Source organism: Syzygium oleosum, unplaced genomic scaffold (assembly GCF_021117445.2).
Source record: "Syzygium oleosum isolate NSW1041296 unplaced genomic scaffold, Sole_v2.1 Sole_v2.22, whole genome shotgun sequence".
NCBI classification, from domain to species: domain Eukaryota; kingdom Viridiplantae; phylum Streptophyta; class Magnoliopsida; order Myrtales; family Myrtaceae; genus Syzygium; species Syzygium oleosum.
This window is the reverse complement of record NW_026607506.1, coordinates 4,051,837-4,063,928: the sequence shown is the minus strand read 5'-3', so window position 1 is coordinate 4,063,928 and position 12,092 is coordinate 4,051,837. Positions and strand designations below refer to the sequence as shown.

Genomic DNA, 12,092 nt, shown 5'->3' with positions numbered 1-12,092 from the left:
CTTGATATTTAACAGTCTTGCTGTCACTGATAATTTAGTGTGGTCGTCACAACCTGCCCATAAATGTTCATCTGCTGCTTTCAACACTTCCCAAAGCTGATTAAATGGAAATTTCTATTATGCACATTCTCGTCAAAACCTGTTACTCCTATCTCTTCCAATTATGATGCATGACTAGTACCCACTTGTTTAAGTGTAGGAGTAAAACTAGTACTTGCATGTTTCGATTTTGAAACAAAATGCTGACCACCTGCATCAATCACCATCATCTGGTATGGGTTCAATTGGTTATAATATCTACATTCTTCCCTAACTAAAAATCGGTCACTTCTTCGATATCCTTCATCAGATATAAATGGTTCACCATGGCAAGTCTAATTATAGTAGTTCGGAGTAAACCCAAATCTACAAAGATGTTCTCTAACTTTATTACACACATAAAATTTACCATTACTGCACTTTTTACACGGACACCTTAACTTATTTCCATCAATGAACTCAAATTTACTACTAGCAAAGTCCAAAAACAGTTCCAACCCAGTACGAAACTCATCGGTCAATCCTCGATGTCCAGGTAAGTTCTTATTGTACATCCAAACCCTGTCTCTTTGCATTGTGTCTGTATAAAAATTAAAAAATCTCATAAAATATTAAAAATATCCTATCTACTATTTAATATTCTAAATTAAAATCGTAAAATTCTAAAAATTAAAATTGTGTTTTTGACGAAACAATTACTTTGAAATTGAAAAAAAATGAAAAAATTACCATGTCAAGAAGACTTACTCAAGTATTTAACTGAAATCTTTGTAGTATAATGTGCTCAATTTGATGAGAATTGCAACGTTCACTTGGATTGCAAGACCTTCAAATGGATGCGTACCTAAAAAAAAGAAAAATTACTTAATAATTTTTTTTTTGAATTTTTTTCCCTATATTCTTCGCCGGACCGGCGACCGGCTGAGGCCGGCGAGTTCGACCTCGCCGGCCATGGCGTGGCTTGGGCGAGGTCGAGTGGCCATGGCGAGGCCGATCGACCTCACCATGGCCGCTCGACCTCGTCGTCGCCTAGATCTGTGGCGACGGTGAGGTCCAGAGGTCACCTCGCCGGCCTCAGTCTCTCGCCGGACCGGCGACTGGGGGGAAGAAGATAGGAAAAAATAAAAAAAAGAGAGAAAAAAGGTCAAAAAAATAAAAAAATTTCGAAATTTCCGACGAATAGTTTTGCGACGAACTGTCTTCGTCACCAATTAGCCACAAAATTAGTCACGACATTTACCGGCGGAAAAGCTTTACCGAGACTGATTTGCACACACGCGAAGAGGTTTATCAAGAGAAACGAAAGAGGGAGAGGGAGGGAGAACAGTGAGAGGGGATATGAGGAATCAGCAGCGAGAGAGAAAGAGAAATTGGGGGTGAGGGTGGGTAGATTACAATTAGCGACGAATTTAACGATGAATATCGTTTGTCACTAATTAGCGACGCTCAAATGCAAAATGTGGCAAATATCATTGCTAATTAGTGACGAATACACTTTTGTCGCTAATTAGCGACGAATCTATTATATTTAAAATTCAGCAAATAAAAAATTTAGCGACGAATACGATTTGTCACTAATTAGCGACGAAAGTGCCACGACAGTTATTTTTCGTTGCAAATTCCGTCGTAAATTAGGGACGAATTATTTTTCGTCGCACATTCCGTCGTAAATTAGCGATGAATTTTTTTTTCCATCGCAAATTAGCGACGAATATAGTTTTCGTGGCAAATTCCGTTGCAAATTAGCGACAAATTTACTTTTCGTCGCTAATTTGCAACGAAAAAATATTAGTCGTAAATTCCGTCGCTAATTCGCGACGAATTTGTTTTCCGTCACTAATTAGCGACGAATTTGTTTTCCGTCGCAAATTTCGTCGCTAAATAGCAACGAATTTTTTTCATCGCAAATTAGCGACGAATTTTTTTTTCGTCGCAAATTAGCGTCGAATATTTTTTCGTCGCAAATTAGCGACGAGTTTAGTTTTCATCGCAAATTCCGTCGGAAATTAGCGACGAAAAATTTTTCGTCGCTAATTTTCCGTGCAATCCTTGTTTTTTTGTTGTGAACCTCAAGTTTCAAAGCCTCGATCGTGGCTTCATCCTTCTTGAGTTCTTGGACTTCCAACTTCAAAGCTTCAACCGCGGCTTCGAGGAATCGTTCTCAATCAAAGGGGCCGTGCCTTGATTCACGATGTTCGTTGTCTCGACCCGGAGCATCTCCTCTACTTCGTTGATCCGCTTCTTCACCTCGTTTGAGTCCGTCCATCAGTGCAATCATGTTGGCCTTCATTGTAGCGAGCCTTTCCTCGAGAGCGAACATGACATCCGTTGAAACTCCCCTCTTTTAGGATCTCCCACGGGTCTCCTTCTCTTGTACAACCTTTTCTTGGGGAGCCTTGGCGTTGACAACTTCGGGGTTGGAGGCCATTGCCAAAAGATTGTAGCTCTGTTACCACTTGTCACGGGATGATTCTTCCGATTGCGAACCGTATGATAGTTAGACCTCCAATCACTTTGTTTGGCCTACGTGAGCCTTATTTTCACTCTCACTCTCACTCTCACACTCAAGGAAGGGATTTCTTAGAGAGAGAAAGTAGAGAAACTCTAGAGGATGCTTGTATTGGTCAAATGAAGCAGATGATACAAATGAGGGGATGTCTCTTTTATTTATATAAAAGTCTATCTAATTGCAAGCATTGATCTCGGGGGAAGAACACTAGAAGTGCCAAAACTTGTATACGGCACTTACTTTAGTGCCAAAATTTTTTTTCGGATCACATAAGTGCCGCTTTTTAAAAAAAACGATAACTTAAGTTCCAACTTCGATTTGGGTCGCCGGAAATCTGACGTGGCCATATTTTATTAATTTCTCAGTCCTACGTGGCACGTCGGCGCTGACGGGGATAATATTTAATAATATTTTAATATTTTTTCCGATTTTAATATTTTTTTTCCGATTTTTAAAAGAAAAGAAGGAAAAAAAGAAAACAAATCAGAAAAAATATTTAAAAAATCGAAATATACACATGGCAATGCCATGCAGACTGATTTTTTTTTAAAAAAATCCAACTCAGATTAAAATTTTAATTGTAAAAGCCACGTATTAATTTGGCCGGAATTTCTCGCCGTTGGCACTTAAGTGATCGTTTGTCCTCTGATTTAGCACTTAAGTGAGCCGGTGAAAACTTTTGGCACTAAAGTGAGCGCCGTACACAAGTTTTGGCACGTTTAGTGGGATTTCTAGTGTTCTTCTCCCCATTGATCTCCTATGTGATCTAACGATAGAGGATTTCAATCCTCGACTAATTGATCCAACGGTAGAGATCCACTTGTTCTAGCAGGCGTGGATGTTGATCCTCGTCACATGAATCCGATGGTGGAGATTGAATCTATTCGATGGTTGAGGGCATCACTCCTCGTCAAACAAATCTAGTGGTGGAAATCGAAGCTCCTTGCAATCTAACGGCATTGATGAGCCCTTTTGGATCAATGATGTGGTGTTCCTTTGTGTTGTGCGCGGAAGTGTGGAGGGCGATGGAATCAGGACACGGAACAGAGTGGAAGAAGAGAATCAATACGAGAAGTTTATGTGGTTCGGTCCGAGTCTCGGAACCTACATTCACGGGGAGAGCCAACAAATAATCCACTATCAAATCGGAGGAGGATTACGGAGTTCACAATTACTCGCGGTCAAGTGTTTCCGTGCCCTATAATTACACCCGAAATCCATGGTGTTTAACCTCATGTAAACACTCAAAAAAGTACGTAAATATATGCACAAACACAGGGATCTTCAAGAGAGCACCTTCTTGCTCTCACTTCCACACGCGAGCTACAGCTCTCACCTCCTTCTGATGAGAGCTTCTCTCTGTCTCCACCTTTGGCCTCACATCGTGGTCTCCCTCCACCTTGCTCACTAGCTTCCTCTTCTGTTTTTTAAAGAGAAGCCAACGTGGAGAGAGAGGACAACAGAAGACAAGATCTTCTTTTGGCCGAAGAAGAGCTACGTGCTCTTCATTTCTCCTCTTCTCGGTCAAAGTCAACAATGATGGTTTCTCCTCTCGCCAAAGAACAGAGTCAAAGAAGCTGCTCATTTTCTTCTTCCTTCCTGCACGTTCACATGGCCTTTGTCAAAGAAGACAAAAGGCAAGAAGGGAACACATTTAATGCAAAGTGGCCCGCCGCCACTTTCCTCCATTCATCCACGAAGATGACCATCACATGCATTCTTAAATACATCAAAAGAAAGAAACAACTCCTTTGGCTCCACCGCACTTCTGCTACACCGAAGATTTAATGACCATGCGAAGCGTGCTTCTTAATATACGGGCTTAAACTCGAGATATATTTTAACACTTTGGATTGGTGACGTGGTGTTCCTTGGTCCGTGATGCTATTCCAAACAAACATTGTAAACACCAATGCAAGGAAACTCCATTCAATCGCATGAACCAACAAGCATGTCCAAACATTTAATGAACGTTAAAAAGAAGCCAGGTATAACTCTTCTTTAAACACTTGGAAAGAGCTTTGTGTGATTGGAGAAGATAACAAAGTTGACCTAGCTAGCTCCTGCTCATAACAAATTAAATAATGCTCGAATGACAACTAGTCAGATAGTATGTCCCGAAGTCATAGTCCAATCAAATGACACGATTTTCGTCTCCCCAATCAGAAGCAAAGGAATGCCAACTTATGCCATTTGCTTCGACTGCATCCAAAACATCATCGTCAAAGGAAACCACCCCGTTGCTTCCCATGCATTCGCAACGGACAATGACTTCCATTAGTTTGTATAATCTCCTCCATCATCTTTATAACCCGACCATACCAATTACACAACAAAAGCATTAGATTGCTGCATCCGAAGTTTGTTTCTTGAAGAAACAGAGCTTAGTGACGAGCGACCATGCCGCTGAAAGTTCTGTCTGTGCTCGACACCGCCAAGATACGGTACTACCACTTCAAGGCCATCATTGTGGCAGGTAAATTAACTTGTTTATTTCACATCTCAATCCCATTAATTAGTACTCACGACATGAATTGTAATGTTTCGTGAATCCGTTTTAATTAGTTACTGTGTGCATCTTTAATATGATTATCTTGCTTACGGAAAATGCATCGTTCTATTTCACTCGATATGATTCCAAGTTTCTGTGTAATGCTTGATAAAGGGATGGGGATATTCACCGATGCCTATGATCTCTTCTGTATTCCGCTGATCACGAGACTGCTCGCACACATATACTATACATCCCACAACTACAAAATCCCGCATCCTGTGGAAGCATCCATGCTGGCTGTTGCTCTCCTGGGCACCGTGATCGGTCAACTTGTATTTGGCCGGCTTGGCGATCGAGTAGGGAGGAGGCGCGTGTATGGCCTTGCCTTGATGCTCATGATGGCCGGTTCCTTCGGGTGCGGATTCTCCATGGGCACGACACGAGGCCGTGTCCTGGCGAGTCTAGGGTTTTTCAGGTGATCGTAGTGCCAGAACTCGCCGCTGTGTCCCGTTGTATATAATTAGTCTCTATTCAATTTTTCTGAGTACTCAAAACACACGAGCATTGCTCTTTAATTCTTTTCAGGTTCTTGCTCGGGGTAGGGATTGGAGGAGATTACCCGCTCTCTGCGACGATCATGTCAGAGTATGCTAACAAGAGGATGCGTGGCGCATTCATAGCAGCCGTCTTCTCAATGCAAGGGTTTGGCATTCTGGCGAGCTCCATTGTCACCATGGTGGTGTGCAAGATATTTGGCCATATTTACCCTTTGCCGCAGAAAGATCCCATGCCAAATGAAGCTGATATCGCTTGGAGGTTGATATTGATGCTGGGTGCTGTTCCTACCGCATTAACATACTACTGGCGGATGATGATGCCTGAAACTGCAAGGTATGTACAGACCTTTCTTTGCTTAATTGATTGTTTAAATTGATTAATTAATTGATCGTGTCATTTTGTTGATAAAGAGCTGTTTGGTCTATGGTATTTACGGTTATGATCAAGCATGTCTCTCTTTGGTTGGTGGAATTGTGTTAGTCCTCCTAGAGACATTGTCCCCGTAAATTCTTAGAATCAATTGCTGGGTGCTGCAGAGAATAGGATAGGTTACTCGGTCGATGACATAAAAGACTGAACCAGAGAATGGCGAGTCGTGCCAAACAATTCGTGTCAACTGTCGAGTCTGTGTTATTTCAAACCTTGACATTTTTGTAGAACATGTTTGACATAGTGATATATTTAAATTCGTGTCGTTATTGAAAAATTTGCTAGTATCAGCTTCCATATGTCAAAATTGTGCCATAATTGATCGGTGCCTTTAGAAAACGCTTGCACAAAATGGGTTCCGTGAATCATGGGAATCATCATAATTGTTGAAGAACTTTCCATAGCAACTCATTTCTAGATCGCTATGAGATAGGCAGAGTCAATCATTGCTATGTATTTTTGTGGTATAATTAGGTACACCGCTTTGGTGGAGCTAAATGTGCATAAAGCTGCCCGGGACATGGAGCCGGTCCTAGACGTGTCCTTGAGCCAGATTACCGAGGACCATCCCTTCCCGCAAAAACCGCCATCCTACCCTCTCTTCTCCAAGCAGTTCTTCCTCCTTCACGGCCGTGACCTCCTTGCCTGCTCTGCCGCGTGGTTCCTCCTCGACATCGTCTTTTACATCAATAACCTCTGCCAAATTCATATCTACAAAAAGTACCTGTACGATGAGAAGGCCGGCAAAACGCTTACCGCCTTCGAGGCAGCCTTTGAGGTCGCGAGGCTCCAGGCCATTGTGGCGTGCTACTCCACAATCCCCGGCTACTTTGCCGCTGTCTTCCTCATTGACCGCATTGGTCGGGTCAGGATCCAAGCAGTCGGGTTCCTCTTCATGGCTATCGTTTACTTCTCCATCGGAAACATACCTTGGAAGAGCAACACGGGTGGGCTTATCATTTTCCTGCACAGCCTGACCTACTTCTTCGCCAACTGCGGGCCCAACACGACCACATTCATTGTGCCTGCTGAGCTATTTCCCGCGCGGTTCAGGTCAACGTGCCATGGGATCGCCGGGGCTGCGGGGAAGGTCGGGGCAATGATCGGCGCGGTGGGGTTCTTGATGGCCTCGCATGACGAGGACCCAATTGGGCATAAGATGACGAAGAGGATGAAAGTTGTGCTGAATGTATTGGGTGGGATTTGCGTGGCGGGGATGGCGGTGACCATGTTGTTCACGAGGGAGACTATGGGGAGATCGCTTGAGGAGAATGAGAATGAGAATAAGGATGAGTCTGTTCAAGAGGCAAGTGATCTCAATCGTTCATGATTTAAAAACGATCATGCTGTGTATTTTTGCATTTGTCCTATTGTTGACACAAGCCCCCAAAACCTGAGCCCATGTATAAAATAGTCAATGGCCCAAAAGAAATCATGACAACTACACCATCCATAAAACTCGTCAATTGAATGCTAAATAAACTCATCAATCATGAAAGTCATAACAGTACGATCCACAAAATCCATCGATGAAATGCCTATGTAAAGCTCATCAAGCATGAATAACATAATATTTCATCCCCATAGCCGATTGATGAAATGCCTAAATGAGCTCATCAATCAGGAAGGATATAACAGTACAATTCACAAGTCCCAACAATGGAATGTTTGATGAACTCATCGATTATGAGTTTCCAATAAAAAGAGCTTAAGGAAAGTACATGACAGATGGCCGGGGAAATTACCCAAAAAGCCCTAAATTTATTACATTTGTGCTATTTCAGTCCTAAAATTTTCAATTTGGCCATCCTAAACCTATTGTATTTATGTCAATTTAGTTAGTACTATACCTTTTGACGATTTATCAATAATTAGACAGAAATCGTTAACGTGGTAGTCTAGTTAGTGCCGGCCGTCTTACGTGGCACGCCGGTGCCGATGTTGATAAATTTTAAATTTTTTTTAAATTTTCTGAATTTTTTTATTGTATTTTCTTTTTTTTCTTCTTTTCTTTTCTTTTTCTTTCCCTAACCCTAGGTCGGTGAGAGCCATGACGCCCTCGCCAGTTAATGGGTGAGGGTGTCGCAGCCCTCGCCGGCCAACAGGTAAGGGTTGCGGCCTACCCTTGCTTGGATGTGGGTGAGAGCTCGGCGCCCTCCCCTGTGGCAGGTGAGGGCGCCTGTTGTCGGCAAGGATTGGCCCATGACTTTGCCTGCTTAAAGTTAGGAAAAAAAAGAAAAGAACAAAGAAAGGAAGTAAAAAAGACAAAAAAAAACAAATAAAAAATTCAGAAAAATTTAAAAATTGTCCACATTATCGCAAGCTGTGCCATGTAGGATGACCGACGCTGACTAGACTGTCACGTCGGTGTTTCTAATCAAAATTGGCCGGAAGGACCGAATTGGCACAAATATAATAGGTTGAAGACTTTTTGCCACGATCATGCACGGTGAGTTCAATTTTGAGTCATAGAGAATTGATTAACCAAGGCATAACGGCAACTAAGGAACCAAGAGCAGTAAAAAATTATCCATAACCAAGAGCAGTAAAAAATTATCCATAAAGTAGTTTGCAAGTCAAGGCAGTTTAGAGATTGTTGCGGAAAATATCCTGATGCAAAATGAAATGGCTCGAAAAAGATACAGAACGAATTAACACACACACACACACACACACGTACATACATACATACATACATATATATACATACATACATATATATATCTGGATATCCCTTAGCACATTCAGCTCAGACAATACACTACGAGCAAGAAACACACAACATGAATCGAGACATCAGAAATTAGGGAAAAGTGTTGAAAAAGTCATAAACCTTTTGCATTGATGCTAACTTAGTCCTAAATCTTTTTTTGGTGTCAATTGAGTCCTAAATTTTTTGTTTTTGTGCCAATTCAGTCCTTCCGGCTAATTTTGGCCGGATTTTGCTGACGTGGACACCGGTCGGCCGGCGGTTGGTCACTGGGGCTGACGTGGACAAATTTTAATAATATTTTAATATTTTTTTGAATTTTTATTTCTTTATTTCTTTTCTTTTTTTTTCCTCCTCCCTCTTCCTCTAGCCGGTCGCCGGACCGGCGACCGGCCAGAGGCCAGAGGTCGGTGAGGTCTGACGAGCCACGAGCTAGCCTCTGGCGAGCAATGTCGGCCATTGGCGAGGCCCGACCTCGCCAGATCTGGTGAGGTTGTGCCTCGCCCAGCCGCCGGTGAGGCTCGACCTCGCAAGATCCGACGAGGTCGGGCCTCGCCTGGCCATGGCGAGGGCTCCCCCGGCCCGAGGTTGCAGGGGCCCTCGCGGCCTCTGGCGAGGGCCGGACGAGCCTCGCCGGATTTGGCGAGGTCGAGCCTCGCCCGGCCATGGCGAGGGCCGGGCGAGCCTTGCCAGCCCAACGCGAGGCTGCCCTCGTGGCCATCCGGCGAGGGCGAGCCTCACCCGTGGCTGGCATGGCTTGCCAGAGGCCGGCGACCGGCCGGAGAAAGAGGGAGGAGAAACAAAAAAAGAAAAAAAGAAATAAAAAGAAATAAAAATTCAAAAAAATATTAAAATATTATTAAATTTTGTCCACGTTAGCGCCAATGACTGGCCGCTGGCCGGCGGACGTCCACGTCAGTAAAATCCGGCCAAAATTAGATGGAAAGACTGAATTGGCACAAAAATAAAAGATCTAGAACTCAATTGGCACCAAAAAAAGGTTTAGGACTAAATTGGCACAAATGCAAAAGGTTTAGAACTTTTTCAACACTTTTCCCTTAGAAATCACGAAGAGCCCATCTGAGTTTGAAGAGAAGAAGATTACTTGCAACACGTCGATTTTGGGATTGAATTCTGTCTAAGTTGGAATTTCAAATACAAATTAGATTTTAATGTTTCCAGTATTTGTCTTTGATTATGAAACCTTTCTGGTCGTGTCTTGTGAACTTTGCACATTCTCTATGCACTTCATTGATCTCCATTAAGAAGTTTATGTCCAATTCCAATCATCCAATAATCATGACATCCAAGAAAGTAAGTCATATATTGATTCAATGAATTCCTTGCAATTTCCTTATTTTTTTTCAATTTACTGTCTCGTATTATTTTAGTAATTCACACATTACAAGGTCCTTGAGGTTTCAAAGCATATTAGAATTCATTCACTTCTGATTCGATATTCAATTTCATCCTTTAATAGGTCATCGATCATCCCCGATTAGAGCTACTACAACAAGAAAAAAGTTTGTAACCCCTATATATACTTAATCATATTGGACTGAGTTCGGGTAAGCATTCTCGACAAGGACCAAACAATTAGATAGTCATAAATTGACGAAATCACACAAGAAGGGGGAGAATTATAACTTTTCATTAACGAAAATAAGTTCTCACAAGTCGAGAGATGCTTCTTAGATTAAATTGAATCTCTAGAACATGGATTGCTAAGGTCGTGGAAGTATATATGGGCACTCATACTTGATAAGTGAGTTAATAAAGAAAGGTCATTGTCTTGTGATATACCCAATTAGTATAATAAAAATCGATTATTGCTCATTAAAGTGTTTAACAAATTCTCAGAGGTCTCTCAATAAGGAGTTTTGTTGTTTCTTTTTTCACTTGGTCTTAAAAGGTTAAGAAGCCATCTTATTGATGCCCCATAGACCCTCAGGCTTTCATAAATTCCTCTTCGTCCTGATATATATCCCTTTGCGCCCCCACTTTGGGCGCCACGAGTTCTTCATTATGATGTAATCCAGGCCCGCAGATGAACAGTGTCCAATGGCTTGGGTTGGATCTAGGCAAACTAGTCGAACGGGTTGAATTGCATGTCTATGCCCATTCAAATGATCGGTCGTACGGACCACGAGCACATCACTTCGGCATCGACTGTGTAGGTTTGTACTTCATTACATTGTGCTGTATGAACGAACCTAAGGGACACGAGCCATTTCGATGGAACCATTTATTTATTAACCTTTGAATACAATAGATTTAATGTGATATAGTGCTTGCAATGTATCTAACCCAAAGGACTAATGATAATCCCTGAATTTTTTGAGGAATAGTATTACCAAATGAAGGGTGTCTAATCAGTTTAATAACGGAAGCAACATACTAAACACGCTGTAAAACTGGAAGTCTCTGCCTGATGGTTCGATGGCTGTGCTGAGAAGCTACTTCGCATTTGCCTCTAGGAGGCTCCCTTCATTGTTCCAGGCACGTCGCGGTAGCGGTCAATTGTCACTACCTACGTTCAATCAGGCGGATGGAGAAGAAGACGAATTAATCTCTTTGATTATTCCAAACAATTTCTGAATTGAACATACACATGTTTTCAACCTTTTGGCTTTGCAAGTACATACCTTGGTCATCTCACAGGTACCTTCCTCCATGATGTTAGGGTAGTCCTGTTCCCTGAGGACTCCACCATTGGAGACAATGAACGAGCATGCGTAGTCCATGAGACCCTTGTTGTATCGTTTGTCACAGTCAATAAGCTCTTGCGCGGACAACATTGTCAAGTTTCTGGTTACTATTTGGTTTATGCCCTCCACCATCGATACGACAGAAAATGGCCAACAACTACCTCGAGCCGAACAATGTTCAAATTTGTATAAACACTGCCATAATTACTCCTACACAGAAATATTAGAGATTCCTCTAATATGACTTCTTTACTGATAATAGGTGAATTTAATTTCAGACACTACAACCGATAATCCCGCTCACCTTGTGCATAGTGCTGTCCCATTGAGCTTACCATCACTCATTCGAACATGACATGAGCAACTAAATATTCTAAAAATAGAATAATTAACAACTTTACTTGACCACACTTCTTTGGGAGTCCTACATTCACTCGTAGTTGATAGGGATCTATTTACCAAGTAGCTCGCAGTAGTAAGCGCATCCATCATGAATTTCTTAGCCATTCCAGCACTAGAGAGTATTTTATAGGTCGTCTCTAGTAACGTTACGCTAATCAGTTCTGCAACCTGTTGTGGTTCACTAGCACCAGTGCGATGTTCAAGCACATCTCTATGCTTCAGTCTGCACATGCTTAATCATCT

General features: G+C 42.2%; 1 protein-coding gene across 2 annotated transcripts; it reads left to right on the top strand.

Moving 5' to 3' along the window:
* The first annotated feature begins 4,647 nt into the window (after positions 1-4,647).
* On the top strand, positions 4,648-7,413 carry LOC115670039 (probable inorganic phosphate transporter 1-8). Of its 2 annotated transcripts, none has more exons than XM_030591231.2 (4): positions 4,648-5,024; positions 5,214-5,517; positions 5,628-5,933; positions 6,504-7,413. In XM_030591231.2, exons 1-4 carry the CDS (start codon positions 4,949-4,951, stop codon positions 7,357-7,359), a joined length of 1,542 nt encoding a protein of 513 aa, XP_030447091.1. In that variant the 5' UTR covers positions 4,648-4,948; the 3' UTR covers positions 7,360-7,413. The 2 variants fall into 2 exon arrangements, with proteins under 2 accessions (XP_030447091.1, XP_056177381.1); XM_056321406.1 differs by having other exon boundaries at positions 5,191-5,517.
* Positions 7,414-12,092: the final 4,679 nt, after the last annotated feature.

Excerpts from the sequence above, each read along its gene's own strand:
- LOC115670039 (XM_030591231.2), top strand. The coding sequence starts at position 4,949 with ATGCCGCTGAAAGTTCTGTCTGTGCTCGACACCGCCAAGATACGGTAC. Across the intron at positions 5,025-5,213 it reads CAAGGCCATCATTGTGGCAG|GGATGGGGATATTCACCGAT; the intron begins GTAAATTAACTT and ends TGCTTGATAAAG. Across the intron at positions 5,934-6,503 it reads ATGATGCCTGAAACTGCAAG|GTACACCGCTTTGGTGGAGC; the intron begins GTATGTACAGAC and ends TGGTATAATTAG.